We start from the raw sequence: 25,589 nt of genomic DNA, 5'->3' as shown, positions 1-25,589 counted from the left end.
AGGAGGAAGTAAAGCTTCATTAGCTCAATTGTTAGCTATATGCTGCATGCTAGCAGACGACATATATTTAATTTTATTTCATTACATTTTAGTATTTTTTAAATTATTTAAAAAAGGTCTAAATCACTTTGAGGAATCCTTTTTTACAACCCACTACCAACACATCACCTGCGGCCAACATACGTCAACTGTCATTGCAGACATTATAGTGGCCATCCGGTCTCACTCTCTCTCTCTCTTTTTTTTTTTTTTTTTTTTTTTTAAAGTTGTAAAAGAATTTACTTATGAATGGAAGGAGTGTCATGGTGAGTACGACGTATCTGTGTGTGTGCGTGTGCGCCGGAGTGAAGGAGTGTGCCAGATTGTAGGACGTCCCGCCTTATGCTGCATGCCCGTCCCAGTGCTGTATAAAAGTCTCTGGAGGCTCGGTTCTGCAATACAACTTGGTCAGTTTGTCTCCAACAACAGCATTCACCAACCACGATGAGGATTAATGTGTTTGTTTTCTTCTTAGTGCTCCGTCTTCACAAGGCACAGGAACATGTTAATGGTAAGCGTTAATTCAATTGTTTTGTTTTTTAAGCACTACCTTTAATATCTTATCCTATGGTTACTAACTTTTTTTTCCAGTTCTTCAATCAGTTGAGGGTTTCTCAAAAATAGGAAGCGTTTGTACAGTTTTTTGATTTGTTGGAGAGGGGCTTTTAGAATTGTGCTTGTTGCAATAAATGTATCTCTTCTCTCTATTATGAACCTTTGGAAGACAAGCATGTTTGAGTCCCAGAAGGGAACCAAGAGATTTATAAACTTGGTCTTGAGCTGAAAAAGTTAGATGTTCACATTGGCTAAATTGTGTTTTATTTATTTTAAAGTGTTAGTCTTTTACATTGGAGGTTTGAAAATTGGTAAAACAAATTATATCTATCCTTCGATTGATCTATCTATCAATTTATCCGGATTAGGGTTCTATTTTACACACCTCAGTGTAAATTATCACTGTGAATACGCTATGCTTTTTATAAGATGTATAAAACGTAATACATTCTACTTTCAGAGTTTTATCCTCTGGTTGAGAAAAATCCAAGCAGTTTTGTGGACCCCCCACAGAGCAATCAAACCAGGCTGATGGTGAAAGAACCTTCACTTCCTATCAATGAACTTCTAGAAAAGAGCAGCAGGACAGGTGACTCCAAATTCTCCCTCCATCCTTTACCTTCTGCCGTCTGGCCAAAGCACAACGACTTGGCACCCGTCCCTCGCCACCACGGTCCCCACAACAAGAGCAAGCGGGGCCCCAAGAGCGAGCACCTGCTGGAGCTCAACACGGATAAAACCAGAGGCGAAACAGCCGGCCTCCTTCCCAAACCTTCTCAGACGGCGTCGACGGCCACTAACCGCACCGCTCAGACCGGCATCGGCCCCCCCCAACCCACCGAACCGGAGAGCTATCCCAACTCCAGGCCCAGGAGCGCTCCTCACCCACAGCCTGCTTCAGCACCTTCTCCTCGCAAAGAGCCCCTTAACAGACGTCTGGACCCGGAGGAGAACCGGCCGGGGAAAGCCGCTCTCTACCAAACCGGAATTGGAGCGGCGCCTCCTCGGAACAACAGCCGGCCGCCTGTCACCTTCAACCGGCGCTCCTCCAGCCTCCTCTACCAATTTGACATCCTCAGACGAGGTCAGTGTTTTGTCCTGTTCTTGGAACGTTACCACATGACAGGTCTGAGGACTAAATCATTCACCATTGCCTTTGGGGATTACAACTTTCAAAAATCGAAATTCTACAAGAGTGTAACATTACCCTCAGGGTTTATCTTCTTTGTTTACTGACACTTTGTATTCGAATCTCAGCTTCGGCTTTCCTGCCTGGAGTTTGCACGTTTCCGACGTCTTCCCACATTCTAAAAACACCCGTGTTAGGTCAATTGGAGATTCAGAATTTTCCATCGGTGTGAAAGGTTGTGTGGCTGACATACAGTCCAGGGTGTACACCGCATGTAACCCAAAGTCAGTCTGGCTATACTGTACCCAATGAGGTCCGGGGCTATAGAAAATGGTTGAAAATCCTTTCAGCTGGATTCAACATTTGGAACATGGAACGAGCTACTCCGGCTTCTCGTGCCAGCATATCACCTCATATATTAAAGACCATATATTTTTGCATGCTTCGGGTCCAAATCAAAGCTTGATTTCCAATTAAATTTGAGAGGTAGCTGTTGTATTGACATCTGTTAGCAAGAGCAAGCATTCAAACGTGTCATTCGCTCCCTGCAGAGTCCGACCTCACCCATGATGCCTTCTGCATGAGTGAGTGCAGGAAGGAGAAGGATGAGAGGGATTATTACTGCTACAGCGAGTTTGGTAAGTCCGCATGATGAGCAGCAGCATGAGGCGCGTCGCTTTCTCAGATACAACAGGCGAGACATTTTCAGTCAGGTGCTTCACTCTATTTGCAGACTGGTATCATGACAGACCATGTGCAGTCATTGAAGAGCAGGAAAACTAAGTGAAAACGACCACAATATTACAGTGACACAAACGACTGTCTTTTTTTTTTATAAGCACCAAGAAATTGTTTTGCTTGCCGACTGCTTAGCTACGATTTAGCTTTGTTTCTTCTTTCGGTAGCTAACATTTCACAGACTGAATGAAAGAATGAGAGAATGATGAGCTAAATACAATTACATGTATTACAATTTCAAGTAAGTGAAAGTGAAGAATGTTTACCTTTACCTTCCAATGCATACAAAGCATCAAAGGCATTGTCTTGAGATGCAGGTCTTTAGTTTCCCAAGTCTCAGAGAGGACCAGCTAAGACCTCTTAGCTTGATTCTGTGACAGCATCTGAAATGAGCTTGATGCTATGCTTTGTCATGTTAATTAAGAGAGTGATGTCGCTTTGAGTGTTGACTTGGAGTACAAGTAGGGTTGGGGTACAGCTTTGTCTGAAGACATTCAGCTTACCTGAAAAACAATGCTTGCCAACCTTTATTGAGCCAAGACCCATTTTTACTTAAAGGGAAGTCAATCCAAACATATTTTTTCAAGAATATGTTCTATGCAGGCCCACTAGTTGAAGCAAGGCATTCTGATGAATATTGCGTTTGTGGAATAAGAGTTAATCCACCCGTTTTCAGCCATCTCTGGGGGCGGCCATTTTGTCACTTCTGTCGACTGAAAATGACATCTCACAGTCTCTCGGGGCTCAGGTAACGACCAATCACAGCTCACCTGTTTTCTGAAGCTGAGCCATAATTGGTCGTGATCTGAGCCCTGGGACACTGTGATGTCATTTTCAGTCGACAGAAGTGACAAAATGGCCGCTCCCCGAGATGGCTCAAAGCGGCTGGATTTTGCTGCTTAACTCATATTCCACAAACACAATAATAATCCGAATGCCTTGTCTCAACTAATGCGCCTGCACAGAACATATTTTGGAACAAAACATGTTCGAGCTGACTTCCTTTTTAAGAAAACACACACCACCAAACCAAAATGTCAGAAAGAGTAAATCAACAATTGTGATACCTTGACTTCCATCCTCTCCCAAAACAGCTGTCAACGGGGTCGTCCATGACATCGACGTGCTGCGTAAAGGGATACATCTCATTACGCTTATGGTGAGCAGCGACGGGTTCTACAAGATGAGTCGCCTCTATGCCACCCCCGACAGCTTCTTCTTCAAAGTCCGCCTTCTTGTCCTGGACACTTACAAGTGCAGCAAACCCTGTCCTGACATCAAACTTGGTAAGTGCTTGATGCTTAGAATCGAATACGCCTTTATTAGTCCGGCACTGGGTAAATTCCAGTTCTACACGAACAAAGTTGGCAGTAGCAGCGCACAAGAAAGACAATATCAAAGAATCAGAAATATTTACAACAACTGGCAATTACAATGATCAGAATTAGTAACGATGTATAAAAAGATTCTATCAAGTAGGGGAGATAAGGATTTTATAAGTTTGCTCTACACAGAAATGAACAGTCTCCAATTTTGATGGTTACTTGCTGATTATGGTAATAGAATATGAGTCAAAAATGCATTGAAAACAAATGTGTATTTTATTGAGTGCAATAAATATCTCCTCAACAACTCTGCCACAATTCTGGCTTCCGCAGATTGACTGGTGTCACAAAGCTATGCACAATCAGCCAATTTATCAACACTCCTGCTCTATTGTCATGTATAAATTTTAGGCCACCTCATTTAGGATTCAATTTCGTACCTTCCAATCTCCACCATCATTGCCAAGACTAAAGAGTTGTCCAAGGATGTCAGGGTCAAGACTGGAAAGATCCACAAGGCTGGAATCACTTTTGATAAGTGAAAGCAAAAAGACTTGGTGAGAAGGTGACAACTATTGCTGCCATTACTTTCAAGTGGAAGACGTACAAATCAACCATCAATGAATTGCCTTTGGTCTGGAATTTCATGCAAGATCTTGAGTGGTTGATTGAGGATGGTCACAAGAAACACGAGTAGCGTCAAAGTTCACAGAAGGAACTTGTTGATTATTTGAAGGCAATATGGACGGCAGGCACCAAGAAAATGGTTGGTAACACTGCGCCGCAATGGACTGAAATGCCGCACTGCCCACACGGTCACCGTACTGAAAGTGCCGTGGTCACATGGACGCAAACTTATCCTATTTGGCATCAACTGGATCTGTCATGTTGGGAGAATTTAAAAAATGTGATGACACAAAGATCATCCTACAGGGTAACAAAAATCTCAGCTAGAACACCAGAGGATGGATTGGTTTTGACAAGACCCAAAGGGTACTGCCCGAGAAACAAAGGAGTGACTCGAGAAGCATATTAAGATCATGGAGTGGCCTAGTCAGTTTCCAGAGTTTAACCCAATAGAAAACCTGTGGACGGATTTGAAACTTTGACTTTCCAAGCAACTTCCAAGAAACTTGACGGATTTAGCGACAAGAAATGTCTCATCACCAAGCTTGCCAACAAAGTTTGGAATAGGGATGGGCACCGAAAACTCGGAATCGAGTGGAACCGGGTCCATCATTCCGGTCGGTGCTAAGTTTCGATTCCTAGTTAGCAGCGCGGAAAAGCTACGAACGAAGTACGACCGATTAAAAAAAAAAAAAAAAAAAAAACAGTGTTCGCGCACGGCGTGCAGCCAGCGGCTCCTGCCGCCGAAGCTGCGCCGCAATAGCATGAAAGCTCGCCCCCAATCTTGGTGCCGTGGTCCTCTCGGTCAGCCCCTCCGCTCGCTTCATACCGGCCGGCAAGAGCGGGCCGCGGCGCTGGCGACTCTAGGCGTGCGCCCGCCCCTTCCCACGGATATCCACAACGGCGGCTGGCTCATTCGGCCGACGCCTAGCCATACAACTGACGCGATGCAGCTTCAGCTAAGTACGTCTAATGGCAACATTGAGAATGAATAATACTAAATAATAATACAAAACATTTATTAAAATAAATATACTGGTTAAAAACAGCCCTTTGAGTAATCCATGGCAAAGTTCACAAATAGTAAAAAGTTCATGAAATTGAAGAACAGAGACGTTCATGTGATTTGTCCAAAAATAACTTTTTTTTGTTTGTTTTTTTGTTAAGAATGGGAATCGAGAATCGTTAGGAACTGGAATCGAATCAAAGAACTGGAATCGGAACCGGAATCGTCCAAATTCAAACGATGCCCAACCCTAGTTTTGAGTACTCATTTATGTTTTGCTTCAGGTTCAAATTTCACTCAATAAAATGCACAACATTTCATATCTTTTACTTATGCTATTGGCATTGGAGGCGCCATTGGTTGAAGGGTGAAACATGTATTTAACGGCTGAAAACTTGATTATGAAGTGAGCCCAAAATCATGTCCTTGATCCTATTTATTCTTGTTCCCAAGGAACCAGATACATTGTGATGGGACAAATCTACCACCGGAGGCGGCATCTTCAAAACGACCTCCTGAACTTACTTGGGGGCCGACTAAAGCCAGGTGACGGCATCCTCAGGAGCAGCAACTACGTGAAAAGGTTCAACAAACGGAAGCACCAGAAGGTCCTGGAGGCCACCCGCTCCAAGTGTCGGTGAACCCAATCGCCAGACCGTCGCCCCGCTTGCAAGGGAAGCGACACTGCATCTTACGTGAACCGCTTTCTAAATAACCCCTGAGTATTAATACACCAGAAGAAGGTAAAGAGGCAACACAAGTAGTGTTTAGCAAGTTTGCCTCACAATTGAGAGGGTAATGGGTTCGACTCTTGGCCTTCCTGCGTCGAATTTGCACGGTCTCCCATGCTCGCGCGGGCTTTCTCCTGGTACTCCAGCTTCATCCCACGTTACAATAACATGCATGTTTGGGTCATTGAAGACTCTAAATTGTCCATACGTATGAATGGGAGTATGCTTGTTTGTGTATAATGTTTATTTGTGCCCTGCGATTGACTGGCAAGCAGTCCAAGGTATACCCCCCACCCCCTCGTTTTAAATCGACTGGGATTAAGACATTACTGAAGTGCTATAAGAAAATGGATGGAGGAAAGAAGGAAAAGACTAAAGTGAATGGATTCGCTTTCCCATGGGCCACCATGATGTGCGGTATCACAATCGATCATTGAAGTAAAAATACCAACATGTGTCTCTTGAATAGTTTTTCCAATACAAATGGGTACCATTTACAGCATTAATTAAAGCGCCTGTCAGCCCGAAATAACTTGTATTCAAACACCACTTGACCTCTTTGTTTATTCATGGCTGGTACATGAAGCTAAAAGGGGATACAATTGGCCCACGCCCAAAAGGGAACTTTCAGACCAAACACATGTAATCCACATATTTTATTGCTCTGTACTGGTATTAGGCAGCCACTGTAGATCTACTATATGTAATGCCTTTAAATTGCTATGGATGCAAACCGTGTCATTGTGGTTGTTATTGGTGAGAGGGAAATGCACTTTTGGTGATACATGGACTACAAATAAGGCATTAAAGACATTCGGTATAAGTAACCCCATTTTTTAGACATGAGAAGAAAAAGATGGCTTAGTTGTGTTTGTTCAATTCACACATTTTTTGCGACATTTAAACAGAGGCGGGCATTCCGTTAGACTGACGGACAACCATTTTGCTGACGATTAACGAATGACGGGCCACTTTTTAAAAATGACAGACTCGGCACTGACAGAAGTGAAATTTCGTCCATTAGTGTAATTGTCACCAACCGCGTCCATTAGTGACGGTCCGTCAATCCGTCACTGATGGACACTCGTTTTGCTGATCATTTTTTTTAGTGGAGGGTGACAGACCGATGGATTGACGGGCGGACTGACGATTATAATTCAGTTCGTCCCAAAAATGACGGATGACGGCCCAGCAAACCTTTGTAAAATGCCCACTTCTGCATTTGAATATATATATATATACAGTTATGCATTATTGACCTTTGCTCAAGGGCCCCAAAGCAGTCTTGACGTCTCTCCTCTTACTACCATGCTGTGGACTTCCACTTTGGATCCTCAAGCTAACTTGCTGCCTAAGTTAAAAATAAGAATTACAGAATTGGACTGGGGAAGTATTATGTGTATTGATTCCTGCCCCTGCTTTTCGTGGAAGGGTGATCATTTGCACTGAATGTTGCATATAGATGAAGTTAATAAAATGGATTGTTTTCTACCCTTGGATGCCACAAGAAATGTTTTGTACCATCTGTTACTTTGTGAGATGGCTCCAACTTCCCAAAGACCCTTCGGTCTTTCAATGTGCGTCAGCCGGTCCGCTTGGTTCCCAGGCCGAGGAAGATGCATCTATCTGGGATCGGCGCTGGAGGGCTGGTGGTCCGGGGGGCAGGAAACAGGAGCCCGCAGCACATCTTGGCCACCATCGCAGTAGGAGGACATTCCTCATTCCTCATCAGAGGATGTAGCGGAGAAGGAAAAGTAGTGTAATCAAAGGAGTGTTCGCGTGAGCGAGTCAACGCTAATGATTCACTGCTAACGCCTAGCTGTGCTGTCTAGGTTCACGCGCAAAAAACAGCCCTCTCCTGCACCGTCTTGTACCTCGAAATTGATTTTCAAGAAACCACCCCACGCTGCGAAAATCAACCAATAACAGACAGAAGGCACGAGTGGCTCGGTGTCAATCATTCTCATGCGCTCGCGAGCACACTCACAGTTTGGCACACCTGTTGTTACGCACTCTTACGTATTATGTGGGGAGCTTATGGGGCTCTGCTGAAACTACGGCGGAATATCAACAAAAGTTAAAAAGAAGGGATTGGACAGATCCCAAGACAAAACAAGGATGATAATTGGAACTGCCTTTCAGAATGCTGCATAAAGAACTTCAATCGACTTCCAAACAAATTCAAGCTCACCTACAGAGATATGATACAACAATGTCATCTTGCGCTATATGTCGCCATTTAAATGAAAAGGGATGAAATATGGTAGGAGACTCAAGAGGACCTCACTGGTGACACATAAGCATAAAAAAAAAGCCAGGCTGGGGTTTGCCAACACTTTGCCTGGTGAAATTAAATCCTGCTGGGAAAATGCCCTGTGGACAGGTGAGACCAAAGTAGCTATTTCTGGTAAAGCACATCAATGTAGTGTTTAAAATAAAAATGAGGCCCCAAAAAAGAAAAGAACCGTGTTCCCTATGTTCAAACATGGTGGAGATTCACTGGTGTTTTGGGGTTGCTTTGCTAATTCTGGTACTGGATGCCTTGAATGTGTGCATGACATCATGGCATATGAAGACTGTAATTATTATTTTTTTTAAAGTGGGGGTACAATGTGGAAAGGTGCAGTGTCAGAACGCCGGCTCTCCATCAGAGGTCATGGGTTTTACAACCGGAATTTGACCCTATGCACATTTAAAAAAAGTATCCGAAATGGATTAAAACAAAGCTCTGGTGAGTTCTGAAGTGGCCAGCAACGAGTCCAGATCTAAATCCCATAGAACACCCGCGGAGAGATCGCAGAACAGCAGTTGGGAGGAGGCATCCTTCACATCTAAGAGACTTGTACAATAGTAATTGATCAAAAGTAGAGTGGGCCAAAATTCCAACAGAGATGGGTAAAAAAAACCCCATCTTGGTATGAACTTGAGGGTGCCAATAATTTTGTTCAGTCCATATTTGAAGTTTTGAGATTCCTATGCTTTATTTGTGTTTTTCCAGTTATGCCAGTTATGTGTTTTTCTAAGTTATGCTACCAACGTAGCAACCACGGCTAAACGTCAGCTTGTTTACAGTGCACGTTTTGTGCATGTCAGTGAGGGGTTTGACTTTGACACTCAAGTGGGGGAGGGAATAGTGAAGTGAGACTACATTCAAACCTTGCTAGCAGTTTTAAAACGTTAAAGGAATAATCTTGTGAACTGAGGTCCCACTGTATATTTTGTTTTGTGGTGTGCTCCAAAGTTAAATCCCAAGCCCTACTTTGTTAGCCTTGTGCTCCTTCAACAATAAGCCATTTCATGTATTGTGCTGTGCACTGGGTTTTCTAGTCCTACTGTGTTTGCCAGCTAAGATGTTTTTGCTTTATCTTGTCTGGAAATAGAACAAATTAACAAGACATAAATAAGTGATACAGTGTATTTAAGGAATTCCGGAGTTCCCAAAAAGTTATGTCCAATGTCCTACTGCGCTTGGCTTAGATGAGAAGACAGGTGCTTTTCATAGTTAATGTTTAAAAAAAAAAAAGTGTATTTCATGTATTGTGGCGACTGGCGAGCCTCAAGGTTATGGCCTACGCTTATTTGACAAAAGTCTTTTAGCAGTTTTCTCTAGATGCAGAAAATTTCAAAGAACAAGAATACAGTATTGCATTTTATGTTGTGTTGTGCCGCAAGGTTACATCCTGGGTTTTGTACGTACTGTGTTTCAACTACACAAGAAGATGCTGCATGTTGTAGTATGTATGTAGTAGTATGTTGTAGAACAGATACTTCAAGGTAAAATGGCCTAAAACATATCGTCGCTGTCCCGTGAAAAACACTTAAGTCCATTTTTTTTCAATTTCCTTATTTTTACGTGAATGGTTTTTCCGCATTACAGGCATTGCATGAACGTGAAAATTAAAACATTTTCCCAAATTAGACATCCGTGTTTTTCACAGGACGGCGGCGATATGCATGTTTTGCAGAGTCAAGGAACCTCAAGTTCACAACTTTGCATAGTTGAATCAATGAAAGACCATAGAAAGCAGGTGTCAAAAACAGTTCTTTATTATCTACAATGTAATGTCCTATCAAGTAAAAAAGACTCTTAAAAGTAGCCACAATCTGTTAAAAACATAGAATGCATTTTTTCTCTGCAGTTACAGTTCTTTGAACATTATTTAAAAAAAACCTTGAAAACCTTTTGTCGCTATGAATAAATAATACAAGAAATGTAATGTCAATATAAGATCATTATTATGCTGGACCGGTTGCTTTCTTTAAAAAAATAATTCTTCACAAGAATTACCACTTTCATTCTACCACTTTCAATATGAAGGGCAACTCAACAACAAAAAAAACCAGTAGAGTTCACTTCAATGAAGAGGAAATATATTTCAAATATACAAGTGGGCTTAGTTGCTGGTTCGAAGTGTGAAAAATCAAAGTTTGTACAAGTCTAAACAAAAGTCTACAGATTTGGACAGCAGTCGTTTACTTCGCAGGGAAAGAGTGCAAGTCCGACTCTTTGTCAGGTGACTGCTCGCCTAGTTCAAATAAAACAATCACTAGCTTGAAATACCTTCAAAACGCAGGTAGACTACCGTTTTTTTTTTTTTTGTGTACAAACCCCATGATAGAAAGACTACTGAGTCCCAGCTTGTTGTTTTCCTCCCTCACATTCAGCCACGCAGCGCAGCGTAATTGAACCGATGAGAGGAAATGTCAACCATCCAATTATTGGAGTGCTTTGAGCGAGAGTTGAGAGACACACATGCAAGCTGACCTCAGGGAAGTATGCAGCAGGAAGCGGCCGATAGAAAGAATGGACACAACTTTCTTTGGATGCATTTACAGAACATGCGGGTTAATTCAACCCTCTCCCAAGGCCTGAATAGTTTCCCCCACTCTTTTCTGAAACTTCCTGTGAGGTTTTTGGGAAGCGAAGGGGGCGGTGGGTGGAAAGGCATGACCTGTGGGTTCACCACAAAAAACTTGACTTGGGAGAAAACAAGAACCCCCCCCCCCCCACCCCCCAAATTACTTAAGTGAGGAAGTTTGCTTTCCTAAAACAGTTAAGTGCAATGATGCTAATCCTGCAGAGAAAATATTGACGGGAATGTCGGAGCATGTGGCACCAATTTGGTTGCTTGAGGCCTTGAGTCAGGAAGACGACGCCAGGGAATTTCGTCCTGAAGACGCTTTTCAAGACACATTCACAGATGGGATTATCTGATGGACGTGAACAGCGGGAGACAAAAATGTTAACATTAACTCCCACACTCCCATTAAGATGCTGCTCGGAGGCATTCCAAAATTAGACAACTAAACAAAGGACTCCTGAGTCACGCGGAAATGAAGCCTACACTACGCAGGGATTTTGGTGTGTGGACCATGCAACAACAAAGTCAAAGTGGTAGAATGGTAACTCTCCCGCAAAGGATGCTACTTTAGTAAAATGCTACAGGTTGAGTCTTCTTTCATGAGAATTTAGAAGGATTTGGCACAAAAAAGAACACAATAAACTGTAACTGGGTGAAACATTGATATTTTTTACATGCCAGCAAAATTAGCTAGTTTTTTTATTTGTTGAATTGGAATCTTTTAGGTGGCCATGACACAATGAGTGGATATTATTGAAGCTGTTTGTCCGAAAAGAAAAAAAGTATTTTCATTACTTTTTCCACATTTGGATATAACGCCACATCCAAAAGTATTAATTGTATTCCATAAAGCCATATCCAGTGTTATAAATGGACAGTACACTCGGAAAAGTATTCACAGAACTTCACTTTTTCAATGTTTATCTATTGTTAACATCCTATTCCAAAATGTATTTGACAATTTATTACAACAACAACAAAAAAGCATCTACAAAAGAATTCAAAGCCTTTTGCGATGCGGCTCAAAATTGAGCTCAGGTGCATCCTCTTTCTACTGATCATCTTTGAGATGTTTATACAGGTTAATTGTGGTAAATTCAGTTAATCAAAAATGTCGATTGGCAGACATGTTCACACAAGGTCCCACAGTTGACAGTGCATATCAAACATGCACAAGTGTGGAACTGCCAATGTGGACTAACCATTTTTGACTGACAAATAGGTTCGAACGTACTTGCAAATACGTTTGAACGTACCTGATCAGCTCATCAACAAGCTCTGAGAAGCCTGATAACGATCTTGATCATTTGAATCGGCGGTGTTGGAAGAGGGAGACATCTAAAACAGGCTGGATAGGGGCTCTGGAGGACCGGGCTTGTGCACCCCTGCCATAGGTTCTATAGGGGATGACACCACAATGGTGGTAAAGAAGGACGGTCTTGTGGCTTTCATATGCCGTACGGTCAATGCGGCAGCGAATATGAAGAAGAGAAGTAACACGATAAAAACGATAGAGGAGGCAGCGGCACAATTTCTGGGCCTGAGGATGTTGATACTTAAAAGCAGAGCTGGGCATTCCGCATAGCCGACAGACTGGTCTGTCTATCCGCCTATGTCGGACGCCCATTTTGCCGGTGATAAATGGGAAAGTAAACTAAAAAAAAAAAAAAAAAATAGACGGATAAAGCATAAGCGGAAGTGGATTTTCGTCCATCTATGTAATCGTCTATAACCTGACGTTGATGATTACTGTTTCGTTTGATGCAGGTAAGTTTGCTGCTTGATTCGTGTATTTTACATCAGGTATGCATTTGGTCAGCTAATGGGTCCTAATAGCGGGCCGTGTGACATTAGGGTCACGCCGTAGACTTTTGACAATAATAGATGCCCACAGAAGACTCCTGTTAGTGTTGTTTGTATTCTGACTGTTTTCTCAGAAAGAAACATGCAGAGTAAACATTGCTGCTATGAAACTTGCAGAAACAACTCCAGACACTACGACTGTCCACATATGAAGGATGTATTCTTTATTCATTTCCCGAAGCCAAAAACTGAGAGGGGTAAATGTGAATGATGGGTCAACTTGTGCGGACGTTTAAGTTTAATGCCAGCAAGGTGAATGAATCCTTTTACCTTCATATGTAGTAAATATTTCGTTGGGGGCCATATGGTATTACAGATGACAATATGGCTGATCCCTTTTTGTTTTGTTTTGTTTTTTGGCATGTGAGGCTCTGTAAAGCTCTTTTGGGAGAATGATATCGATACACAAAATAACCGCATAATAGTTTGAATATGATGTTTTTTTTGAATGTCTTTTTACGGGGGGGACTTAGATGGCTAGAGGGATCGGTGGATCAAAATTTAGCGGTAGTTGGTCGCAGTTTGTAGTCGAAATGCTAACGGAAGCCCGTTTAAAGTCATAGGCGGACCGGGTACTATTTTTGCTGGCCGGACAAAACGGCGGATAAACAGATGGCGGAAGGGTACCTCGGCTGTGGGCGGAAGACGATAAATGGACCGCAAATTTTTTGTAAAATGCCCAGGTCTGCTTAAAAGTATGTACAAGTGTTTTTTTTTTTTTTAAATACATTGGGGGTGTCATTATGGACAGTTGTGTGTAGAAGGTGTAAGAAAAAAAAAAAAGTTTCATTTTGGAATAAGGCGGTAACCTAACAAAATGTGCATAAAGTGAAGTGCTGTTACTATTTTACAGATGTACTGCACTGTTGATGAGAATTGTCTGTATTATGCTAGAACTTGCCATCATCCTTAAGATTGGTACAACATTATTTTCCCTTGAAATTGTCAAGGATATGAATACTTTTCAAAATGCAATAAAATAAAAATACATTTAAAAAAAAAAAAGATGGCAATAATGAATATTTTGTGGGTTTTCATTATCTAGCTACTTCCTGATGTCATCTCTGGCTAAAAGAAACGTGTTCCACAAATAAAACTCACAAAAGGTGAAAAAAAAAAGTTTGTTTCATTTCTCCCAGATAAATCTTTTGTCCTCATTAGGGTCACGGATTCCCAGGGAGGAAAACAACAATTTGGAGAAACAGGTGCATTTCAATAAATGAGAAATTGAGGACATTTACTTCAATTTACCAATGCAAAAAGTAAATTTAAATGTAGTTTCATTTACCACCTCGGAAAATACCTTTAAGAAGTCCAATTGCAATCTAATTTGTTAGGTCATTTTGTAAATGTAAATTTTGAATTTCTCAAAATGGTGAATTTGAGGTTTTTGTTAGTTGTAAGCAACAATCATCAAAATTATGGAAAATGAATCCTGAAATATTTCACTGTCGCGAATGTACAAAGTATACGCGTTTCACATTTTGAAATGAATTACTGAAATAAAGGAAGTTATGCCAATAATTTAAACTATTGTGAGGTACCTGTGACTGTACATGCTTTTTCTTGGCCAGCGACCACCTATAATGAGTTTTATGAGCCCTAACCCCTCTTAAATGGCAGAATTGTACCTTTTGGTGTAAATACAATATATTCAGCATCATCTTTTAAGGGGAGGTATGTTACTTTGGATACCGCTCATGCATTTTTCTCGACTGCTTGTCCTCATTCGGGTCGCAGGTGAGCTGGAGCCTATCCCAGTTGACGTTGGGCTAGAGGCGGGGTACACCCTGGACTAGTCGCCAGTCGATCATAGGGCAAGGACAACGCAGGTTGTAGGAGAATAGTCTAGATTAGAATAACGAACAAAGCAGCTGCACATTTTGTACTATTCCCTTCTAAATTCTCATCAGAACACAATAGCTGATAGAATTACCATTTCTGTAAGTAAATAGAACCTAGACGGGTCCTGCCGGTTCACTTCTTTGGCATCTGGATGTTTCCACTTGCGCACGCTGGTCTGAAGGGGGAAGTCCAGCTGGCACCTCGGATGGCTCAATGATCCGCTTCCATTTCCCTTTGCAGCAGTGGCGCTGTAGCGTTCGTCCAATTGACGGGACCATTTTCATCTGGAAGTGACCTTGGCTCATGAGACGCAGCACAACTTGGAGCGTGGAAGGTTTAAGCAATCAAACGGTCATCCGTATCCTACTTTTATTTGTTTTTAATTGTTTTTTCTTTTTGTTTTTTTTTACAGAGGGCACTAAGAGGCTGCTGATTGTAGTTTGTTGTTATGAGACCTACAGAGACGGCAAAGAGAGGAAAAACAGTTGGTGGTTTCATTTTTTTTTTTTTTTTTTTATTAAAAGCTTTACAATATGAGAAAAATATTTACTAGGGAAAATACAAAAACATGTATTGGATGCCAGTAGGTCAGACATTTTGATGCAGACCGAGCAGCCATGTTGGTGAAACAGTGTGGGAAGTGGAGCCCAATGTTGTATGATTGCGGCCACAATGGCCTTTGGAAGGACACAACTACACACATTTTTTCTGCCATCTTTACACGGTCGATAATTACTTAGTGGAATAACATGGAGCCAATCAAATCAAATCATTTGTTGGCTGCGAAATGAGATCAAATGTCTTGCGGCAGCGTGTTGGGGCCTGGACAAATTAAATATATAAATTAACTTTGAAATCACAGAGAGACAATTTAAGCTCATATTTAATGTCTTATCCAACTTAAAAATATCAGTCATCTGCTTTGTCAAGGTACAGTACGGTACATTAAATACAACTCTTGCTGCGTGTGACCAACATGGCTGCCATTCCTCAAATGTGGGATTGGGATATACAAAGGTTTTGTCTTTTTATTGCTGTTTTACACCAGTAAAAAAACAGCAACCGTGAATTTTCTTAGTCTGTTTTTTTTTTTTTTTTTTTAGAGTGACCCTGGCACCCAGGAGTTTGACATCACAATCTGAAAAAGAGACAGAGAGAGACAAACGGAGGGAGTAAATACATGCGGCTGAAGAACATTGCTGTTTCAAAAGCAGTGTTTTCCAACCTTTACTGAGACAAGGTACCTAGTTTACATTTATCAGCTGATATTAGTTTTTAAAATTGGCAAAAGTTGCCGATTTTTTACCATTTCTTTTTATACAATACAATACAATGACATTCAAACAGTCCCCATAAAGACAAATGAAATCATTCTCACACGTGGAGGGCACACATCATAAACTATATATACACTTTGTGTACATGGAACACTCTTGATGAAAAAAAATCTCGTGTATACTGTCACACATATGGAATGTTTATGAAGCACTATGAAACTGGTAAGAAACCTTACAGTATGTCTGTATATGTCATTGGAACTCTAATAAATATGTTTTTTTTTAACATGAAGCACATTTCATTTTGTTTGCTTTGGACAGTGTTTCCAACTTCTATTGCGCCTCGGCACACATTTTACATGACAAAAATGTCACCAAACGGAACCAACAAAGGCACAAATGATGATCTCACACGGCACAGACGTTGTGTATTACTTGGCCCAGGACATGACTCAGATATTTCTTTGATTTAGGACACCCGGTTACTTCTACAAGTGGCTGGACATCATGGGACAGAGCACGCCTACGTGTGCATTTCGTGACGGTCAAGACGATCGCGCCAATGAAAAACGAGGACGGCCACGGACGTTTTGTTGCTTTGTCTGGCAGAGTGGAGTGTTGCCTTCTTACCTGCTGGCTTTGAAGCCTTTGAGCTTCTGGACAAAGAAGCTCTCCAGAACCTCGGCACACTGGTAGAAGGGCGAGTCGCTGGGGTTGTAGTAGCGGCAGTTGTCGAAGATTTTGGTCATGTCCGCCACAAACTCCGTTAGCCTGACGTACTTGCGCTTCTGTAACCTCTCCTCCATGGTGGAAAGATCTGAGAAAAGCGCAATGAAAAGACACGACCTCAGGCTAGTTGCAACGTGATTTTTGGACGTGGAAAAGAGTACATGATGGGGGTAGTTTAAAAAAGGAAGAGCGCTAATTGGCTTCATATATAACATGTCGTGGGTGAAACAGCTGCGGGGCTGTGCTTCAAACACATCAGACATGCTTGGTAACCTCCACAACCCCAACCCACCCATCCAGGAATCCAGGGGCGTGCGACTTACAGCAAATATCAAAGGACCTCCTTCTTCTCAATCATCAGATTTCACGGCGAAACCTCCTAAACGTCAGCCTCACCAGCCAAATGCTCTTTTTTTTTTTTTTTTTTTTTAAAGAAAAAACAACAACAACAGGGTCTTTTTCTTGTGGTGGTTGGACTTACAGGAGCAAAGCGTGTGTGGGAGAGTAGTCTCTTTTCCACCGGGAGTCTGGCAGAACCAGGCCAGCTCATTAACGGTTTGTTTGTGTAAACGTTCAAAAAGACCCCGTTGACGCACATTCTACATTTACATGGCTGGTTTGATCTGAGATGGAGGGCTTCCTCTCTGCAGGCCTCCGGGCAGCTCGAGGTTTGAATGTTTGAGCTGCTCAGAATGTGTGTAATTTCCAAAAAGCTATAAAGCAGCTAGTTAAAATGAAAAAAAAATAGAGATGGCCATATCAGGCTGATGAATCCATCTTGAGAAGAGACCCTTTCAATTATGTTGACTTTTTTTTTTTTTTTTTTTACACTTATTTGAAAAGTAGAAGCAACCTCAACATAGGATGAGAAAGAAGAATACAACAATGGGTCCTCGGTTTACGAGAATTTAGTTCCTACGGCGCTAACGTAATCCAAATTTATATTTATATATAAGTTGGAACATCATTAACCTCACCACTAAAAGCAGTAGTTAAGTCATAATTACAGTAAATAGTTGTATGAAAAACTGTTCGAAGCCACGAATACAGGACAATTCTCCATGACATCACACTTCCTTCTGGGTGGCAAAAGCAAAAGTGAAGCATTCTCTGGCATCACAAATCCTTACATGCCATTCGACCAAGGCATAGCAATCGTAAAATCAGGTAAATGGCGTGACTTCGTGATTTTGACGTTTTCTTGTCTAGCGCCATTGTTTGGTTGTGTGAAGTGCCAGTCAAAAAGAAGATGCTACATGAGGTAAGGGAGTTCCAATGGCAGCCATAATTTACATTTGCAAAGCTAAGTTGATTAAAAATTAAGAGCGGTGCTGGAAATTCAAGCAAGGTTAGCATGATCATAGGGGTACTGGCTAATCAATTCTGACTTAGCAATAAATAAAATACCTTAAACTTGGTTATGGTAGACGGAAATGAGCTTAGCCTAGCATTGAGTAGTTCTTTTTGCGAGCGATGAATCTATTTTTTAATCTCTCTTAAAAATTGCTAAGAATAGAGCCAAAGTCCCCATTGTCTGTAAGTGCAGTATGTATCTGTGTTTATGGTGGATATCTTTTTTTCCAATTCCCCGTCATTTGCCACCTTGAGGAAATGTTTGGCGCATTTATCAGCCAAGTCCCTGATTTCTGTTTTCACAACACTCAGTGCAAAATGAGTTGAAGTTCCACTCCCTAACAATAAAGTGTCCAGTCACCCCAAAATAACCGTGGTTGCCAGTTGAGGTCCAGTGATCTGCGGTTATAGCAATACATTTGTCCGAATCCCCCAGCAAAACATCAAGCTTGCTTTTCTTTTCACCGTCATACATCGTGCTGATTTGAGTCATCACTGCAGTCCTGCACTGTATGATGGGTCTTTAGACGCTGTTTGAAACACCTCAATAAATCCCTCGTCTTCAACAATGTTGATCGGCCCGCAGTTCATCGCTATTCGCTTGGCAAGAACATTAGTCAGACCGTCCGTCGCAGACTTGCTCATTCGCGGGCAGTTCTCGAGTTTAGTTTGGCGAAGAGCTTTGCAATGGCTCGCTACATTAGCATACCCGTTGCTATCATTAGCTGTGGCTTTAGTCGCGGCTGGTTGCTTTGCATTTATGTGGTAGGCTTGAACTGCTTCTTTGGTAAGCAACGTCCTTTTTACAAAGAAGGCATATCACTCTGCCTTTATCAATAGTGTCGTCAGGGCGTTTTATATATTTACCATTCATCGGACCAACAACTCTCGCATGCTCCTCCATTTTCACATCTTCTTTCTACTCCTGAACTTGCCCTCCCACCTACAATAGGAGCCTATCAGGTTATGTCAAACAGAATGACAGCCAAACAGTGTCCACGTCAGGGTGTGACATTGACCATTGTTTTATACACCAACCAACAACTCAAGCACAAGCCCCACGCACAGGGGCGGAGCCACGGGTGGGCCTGGGTGTGCACAGGCCCACCCAGATTGACAAACTGCCCACCCAGTGAGAAAAAATATACATGTTAACATTTTTAGTAAATTATTATTCAATTATTTTTGAATTTGTGTTTTTTTTATTTTGTTGAATATTAAGAATGGCATAATATGGAAGGAAGGAAGATCTGAACTTCATTATTCGCTTGTCACAGTCATGTTATTTGAATATCCGATGTGTCGGGACAGGAGGATTGTGCTCAGTCAGAGAAATATTCAGGCCCACCGTGATTTTTCCAGGCCCACCCATTAGCCACATTCTGGCTTCGCCCCTGCCCACGCATCAAAACAGATCTCATCATCATCATACAGAAACAGTAAAGTTAGAGATTAAAAATAAAATAAACGAGATAAAAAAAAACCAAAAACGCTTTAACTGTGACTGTATTTAATTGATCACAATTAACACACCCCAATGATATGTATTTTGGTTGGGAAAAAAATATTTACTCTATCGTGTAGGGTGAAATCGAAAGCTGGTAGAAGAACAAAAATGGATTCATATTTTCTTATGGAAAAGCAGATCAGGACCCACTTTTGCAAAATACACATGGACATGCACTCACCCATTGGTTCCTTGATAACTTTATAGTAGTCAGGGGCGTCACTGATGTCCACTGGCTCTAGGAATGGCCACGCCATTTTGTGTGCCTGCAGAGGAGGGAGGGCCCAAAGGTGAGGAGAAAGACATTTGAGAAATCTAAAATCTGCCTGTGAAAGTGACATTGCTAACATATAGGTCAACAGTGATGTGCCTTCTGAGCAATGAGGGGTGTTGGAGAGACGGGAGGAGAGAAGACACTGGAAAAAAATTTCTGAGAACAGGCAGTCAACTAACTCATGGCGAGCCAGAAGATAAGTCGCACACAGAAGGCTTTTGTTTGGTTGCTGTTCTACTCGGGAGGGGCATTGAGGGGGTGTGTTTGGCCCATTAAGGACAATGCAACTTCTGCTAGAGTTATGCTCCTCGGAGAATAACCTACCTCAGTATATTATTTACTTTGTGATGCTCGTTAGCTTTTACTTTTAGCAGAGAATGAAAGCCTTAGTGCTTCAAAATGGAATGTTAAAAATCCCTTTAGTCCGTGAAGCCCACAGGTTGGTCGCCACGCGGCTCCAGGGCTGCATGTTGCTCTTTCATCCCTCTGCCGTGGCTATATGTAGCTTTGGAAATCAAGAGAAAATTCTAAATTTGAAAATGAGGGTGATCAATTAAATTTTATTTGTCGAGCATTATTAAAAAAACAGTTTTTAAAAAGTAACATTTTTATGCCGCTTATAATAACAAATGTGCCACACCCTCAACAAGCATACAAGCCTCGTGCAGAGGCTGCACGTTGGGGTTCAGGAGCAAAAATTACATTAACCAGGTAAAATAAAGACTTTAATTGGCTATTAGTTTGCAAACATAGACTTTATTTTACTTTTTTTACTAAATGATTGTTTGAATAATTGTGGATTCAATTATTACCAACATAATTGTGATCAATATATTTTTCATAATCGAGCAGCCCTACCACCCAGTGCCTTTTTCTGTTTTTGTTGTGCGCAGCAACAAAATGTAGATTTTCACTCCAGCAATTCATCAATACCACAACCTACCTCTTTAGCGTTTTCATACATAGCATGTAGGTAAAAAGATGAGATATATCCAATGTTATCGTTGTTTTTAGATGTTCAAGGCGTTTGTGACTCCCAGTGTTCTCTTTTCTGTGGGATACGGGTCCAAATGGCTCTTTTGAGTATTTACGGTTTAATCAACACCAAAGTCAGCACACCATTGATGGGGAAAAAAGGAAACGTGTCTCTGTCCTGGCTGCTCAGCACAATATGGCTAAAGGGACAATATGTTGAGATCATTAATAAATCAAAAACGTAATGTACACCACTACATTTAGTCTGTATGTGAAAATATGCACATTCCAAGCACAAGCAATAACTTCCCTGTAAACCCGTCATCTTGAGTGAGCTTGTTAGCATTTGCGGTAACATGGCATTGAATGGTGGATTTTACAGCTTGTGTCCCACTCACCGTTAAGGAGCGCAGGATTCTCCGCAGGCCCTCATAGTCTTTATCGGTGAGCGGTGTGAGGACCGTCATGGCGTCCTCGGTCGACTGGCACTGCGGGCACACATATTCGTCTATGTGGCTCGCTTCGCTCTGCAGGATGCCCACACAGCGACCGTGGTACCAGTTCTGACACCGGTCGCAACCAATGTAGAACCTGAGAGGGGGGGGGGAAAAAAACCAGCAAGTGATCCACATGTACTTTTTGTCACCAGAAGTGACCTGAAGCAGCATACCACCTTGAGTCTTGACAGCATTTATACACGATACGACTAAAGTAGGACACTACTTACTGTGATTCATCGTACGGTGTCTGACAGATGCAGTAGAGCTCCTCTTTGGTGCTCTTGCGGCCTTGTTTACACTCCAAACAGATGTAGTCGTCCATATCCTTGGCAGCTTTCTCCGTGATTCCCACACATTCGCCGTGGTACCAGTTGGTGCACAGGTCGCAGCCAATGTAGAACCTTCAGATCCAGGATGAGGTTAATGATAAATGTATGAATGCTAAGGCAGTAATGCTATTTTTGTTGAAACATGTCATGTGCCAAGTCCTCCTAAGATACATCTCTCCAATAAAAGACGATTCGATACATATCTCGATACATTAAGTGAAACGATTCGTTTGGATGCACTTGCACCTTTTAGATTAAAAAAAAAAATGGTTCAAACCAGTTTTTGCTCCACCCCTAATATGCAGTGTAAACGCCATTTTAGATGTCACAGATTTATTACATATCACAGATTTTCTTTGGTGTTATTACATTTGTTCATCTTTTCTTTTATACTGTTTGTACAATACTTCTGTATTGCTCTTTCTCTCGCTTAACAAATGTGTTGGTATTGTTTTAGAATTGTGTTCAAATACATTAAACAATGTTTAAATGCCATAAATGCTATAAAAACATGCATGGCATTTCCAGAAACCTACAAAGTGACCAATCAGACTGTTCCAATGTCATTCCTATGCTTTTATGGATTGCTACAGTATATGCTCGGATGTACTAAGTAACCTTAAAGTCCATCAAGCCATCCATTTACTATATGGCTTAGCCTCACAAGGGTCGCAGGCGAGCTGGAGCCTATCCCAGGTGACTTTGGGCGAGAATCGAGGTACAACACGGATTGGTCGCCAGGAAGAAACGAAAGAAAAAGTCTGGAGCAGAAATTTGAACCCCCGCAGGGTTCTATGCGTCCCCAGCCTAATACTCCTCAATTCAATTTTCTTTTAACGTTTCAGCTCAGTGACAGCTTCTCTTTTTCTATTTCTGGGGGACTTGATTATTTACATTGTCATTTTCCACCCCCGGGAATTGTAAAACAAACATTGAATGTAACTTCTGCATGCACGAGTAATGCAGCAAACGGTGAGGCTCTCGTACTTGGTCTCATCATAGGGCGTCTTGCAGATACAGTAGAGTTTGGTGTCCTTCTTGCTGTCCTTGGTGCTGGTGGTGGAGATCATCTTCTTTTTCTTGGACTTAGCCGACGTTGCACTCTCCCTCTCCTCATCACGTTTCCTTTTGTGTGTGGGGGCGACGGTGGTGGCGTGGTGCTGCTGAGTGGTTATGTTGTGTACACGGGCTTGAGCGTGTTGTTGTTGGTTGTGGGAGGCTGCGGCAGCGGCGGCAGCAGCGGCGGCGGCGGCGGCCTGGGCTGCTTTCTGCGCTGCTGCTCGCTCCTTCTCCCTCCGTATTCGCCACAGGTCCTTCTTTAGCTCCTCCTGAAGAGCAAAAATGTTACAATTATATAATCATTAAGCAGGAAGTGTTTCATCGAGCAGATAGTCAATGTTCCAATTTTCCAGGACCGCTGTTTACCTGGGCCTCTAGATGGAGCTCCTGATCAAGAAGCACTCGTTTCTTCAAGATATCATTCTTCAGCATCTCTTTGTGGCGGTAAAGAAGCGATGCAAGCTTGTTGGCGTTTGCCAACCTCTTCTTGGACTGCACCATCTCCTCCTTCTTCTTCCTCTTGGCCTCCTGCCTCTCATCTCTGTCTATGCGGTCCAGGAGGAACTTCATGACCTGATTGCATACAATCATTCTGTACAAAAATACACAACAGAATAAAAAGGGAAGTTTAAAAAAGATCTCCCGCAAAACTTTGTGATGGATTATAAGTAGACAAACAGCAGAGGATACATCAAAGATTGGCATGGCTGTAGCGCAGTTGAATGATGTCATGCTATTCTTCTTTAGATCACAAACAATTTGACAACAATCAACAGCACCTCTGCTGGTTGTAACCAAACAATGCTCTCATTTTACATGAACTTCTTCAACGTGATTAAATCAACAACAAATTATCAATGTGCACACAGGAAAGGGTCAAGGATAGTGTATTTTTTTTGTCTCAGGGCTACAATAATTAAATTCAAACGGTTACAAGAACTCTTATACAAAAAATATATATATATATATACAGAAAATGATGTATTTCCCTCGAGATGGACAAGGCCTATCTTGAAACAAAACAAAACCCAAGCACAAAGGCCTTAAAACGGTGCAGACCGTCATCTGTGTGAGTGATGTGTTTCTCGGCTATTGGATGCACAGATGTCATGTCAGTTTTTAGGTGATCCCTGTTTATTTTTGTTGACTAGTATGGGAGTGGACTTGAGAGACATGCTGGGAGATAATAGAGAGCCTCACTGCGTATGCAAACAGGAAACAGAAACGGAAGGATGGGTCCCGCCCAATTTAAGGTTTTACAGTTCAATGTGGGTTCATTTAATGTGCGTTGCCTTCCTTTTATGAAGAAAAAAGACAAGCTCTGAAAATGTTGAGTTAAATATTGATCGCGTATTACAGTAAATGTGGATAATCTATGACTGCGTCATTTGTACGTTCACTTGTGTCTGCCAACATTCGCGGCACGGTGACAAAATTGTCAGTTCGAGTGAGCAACACAGCGCCTTGTCGGCTGAACGTTTGTGTGAACGGCACACAAACACACCCGTGGCTGACAGGGTCAAAGACAGGCCAGGAATTGCAGCCGATGTGCACGCTGCAAAGGTGGCACGAACAAGGCGCATGTAGACAAGCAAGACACTAACATATTACTATGCGCACAGGTTTCAAGATATATAAACTTTCATGGTCTCCCTTAGATCACTGATATTACCGGTAATTACAGGGGCAATTGCTGATTAGTTTCCTAGAGAAGCCTAATAGCAAAATTACTTAAGGAGGTTGTTCCACATTATTGAACAAGTCGATGTTTATGTATAATGGGAAAAAAGAAGGGTCTTTGAGCTAATGAAAAGCTTGGGATAGTTCAATTTAGGGCTGCTCGATTAAGCGATTTTGAACCGTAACCGAATTTTCTGGATCAAACGATGTTAAAAACGTTCAAATCGGCACGTTCGATTTTTTCATTTTTGGTGTATCCATGCCACCGTAGCTTCCTCTGCATTTCCGCTTCCTGCCACGAGCGCGCAGTCCGAAACAACTGCGAAACTGAAAATGGTGTCTCCCAACGAATAAAATCCTCCCATTATTACGGAAGCTAACATCAAGATCAAAACATTTTATTTACTCTAAATTGAATTGACAATTTATGACAATCAACAAAAACAGCACAACTCAAAATGGAAGTGAAGCCAAACATTTTTTTCAAGAATATGTTCTATGCAACCCCACTATTTGAAACAAGGCATTCTGATAAATATTGCGTTTATTCAATAAGAGTTAATCCACCAGTTTTTATCCATCTCTGGGGGCGGCCATTTTGTCACTTTTGTCGACTGAAAATGACATCACAACTGCACAGGTCTCAGGTAACGACCAATTACAGCTCACCTGTTTTCTGAAGCTGAGCCATGATTGGTCGTTATCTGAGCCCGGAGCATCTGTGGTGTCATTTTTGGTCGACAGAAGTGACAAAATGGTCGCCCCCTGAGATGGCTAAAAATGGGTGGATTTTGCTGCTTAACTCATACTCCACAATTGCAATATTAATCAGAATGTCGTGTTTCAACTAGTGGGCCTGCTGGGAACATATTCTTGAAAAAAATGTTTTGGTTGATTTCCCCTATAAGAATTTGAAATACAGTGTTGGTGTGACTGTCAGAGTGACGCAATGATTCAAAATATGTTTTGCAGGAAAAGCACAAGGAGGTGGCGGGGTAAAATGGAAAATGGATGGAAAAAAACAGAGACAGACTGCCAAAGGAGCTGCCGGGTCGAAGTCACGCTAGTCTGGCTTTGGTGTTTCGGGTTTGTGTTAATGGGCACAGTGTTGACACAAACACGTGTGTGTCAGAGTCAACGAACGGTCAGGGCATCATCTACCTACAACGTTAGCATAGAGGACAAG

At 41.9% G+C, this 25,589-nt stretch overlaps 2 protein-coding genes across 10 annotated transcripts in view; one reads left to right on the top strand and one right to left on the bottom strand.

Moving 5' to 3' along the window:
• The first annotated feature begins 260 nt into the window (after positions 1 to 260).
• Positions 261 to 7,572, top strand: LOC147145919 (UPF0450 protein C17orf58 homolog). Of its 3 annotated transcripts, XM_086033723.1 has the most exons (7): positions 261 to 446; positions 515 to 550; positions 1,055 to 1,128; positions 1,234 to 1,678; positions 2,275 to 2,361; positions 3,556 to 3,747; positions 5,873 to 7,572. In XM_086033723.1, exons 1-7 carry the CDS (start codon positions 389 to 391, stop codon positions 6,058 to 6,060), a joined length of 1,080 nt encoding a protein of 359 aa, XP_085889849.1. In that variant the 5' UTR covers positions 261 to 388; the 3' UTR covers positions 6,061 to 7,572. The 3 variants fall into 3 exon arrangements, with proteins under 3 accessions (XP_085889849.1, XP_085889847.1, XP_085889848.1); XM_086033721.1 differs by having other exon boundaries at positions 1,055 to 1,678; XM_086033722.1 differs by having other exon boundaries at positions 372 to 550; positions 1,055 to 1,678.
• A 2,602-nt stretch (positions 7,573 to 10,174) lies between these two features.
• LOC147145918 (nucleosome-remodeling factor subunit BPTF-like) overlaps positions 10,175 to 25,589 on the bottom strand; it is a 47,141-nt gene continuing 31,726 nt past the window's right edge. For 5 of the 7 annotated variants that reach the window (XM_086033245.1, XM_086033244.1, XM_086033241.1 and 2 more), the window contains 7 exons: positions 23,090 to 23,315; positions 22,652 to 22,992; positions 21,563 to 21,736; positions 21,234 to 21,426; positions 19,768 to 19,852; positions 16,628 to 16,814; positions 10,175 to 15,175 (listed from right to left, as the gene is read on the bottom strand). In XM_086033245.1, the coding sequence (XP_085889371.1) occupies positions 15,139 to 15,175; positions 16,628 to 16,814; positions 19,768 to 19,852; positions 21,234 to 21,426; positions 21,563 to 21,736; positions 22,652 to 22,992; positions 23,090 to 23,315 (1,243 nt within the window). In that variant the 3' untranslated portion in view covers positions 10,175 to 15,138. Of the gene's footprint in view, positions 15,176 to 15,580; positions 15,859 to 16,627; positions 16,815 to 19,767; positions 19,853 to 21,233; positions 21,427 to 21,562; positions 21,737 to 22,651; positions 22,993 to 23,089; positions 23,316 to 25,589 lie in introns of those variants that run through there. The other 2 variants (XR_015087111.1, XM_086033243.1) reach the window with 2 other exon arrangements.

This window comes from Filicampus tigris, chromosome 6 (genome assembly GCF_054856515.1).
Source record: "Filicampus tigris isolate MCC_2025a chromosome 6, RoL_Ftig_1.0, whole genome shotgun sequence".
In the NCBI taxonomy this organism is placed as follows: Eukaryota; Metazoa; Chordata; class Actinopteri; order Syngnathiformes; family Syngnathidae; genus Filicampus; species Filicampus tigris.
The sequence above is the reverse complement of the archived record's forward strand: the minus strand, read 5'-3'. Positions and strand labels throughout refer to the sequence as shown.

Coding starts and splice junctions, on each gene's coding strand:
- LOC147145919 (XM_086033721.1), top strand. CDS start 389: ATGCCCGTCCCAGTGCTGTATAAAAGTCTCTGGAGGCTCGGTTCTGCA. Junction 447..514: donor CGGTTCTGCAATACAACTTG/GTCAGTTTGTCT, acceptor TTTTCTTCTTAG/TGCTCCGTCTTCACAAGGCA. Junction 3,748..5,872: donor CTGTCCTGACATCAAACTTG/GTAAGTGCTTGA, acceptor CTTGTTCCCAAG/GAACCAGATACATTGTGATG.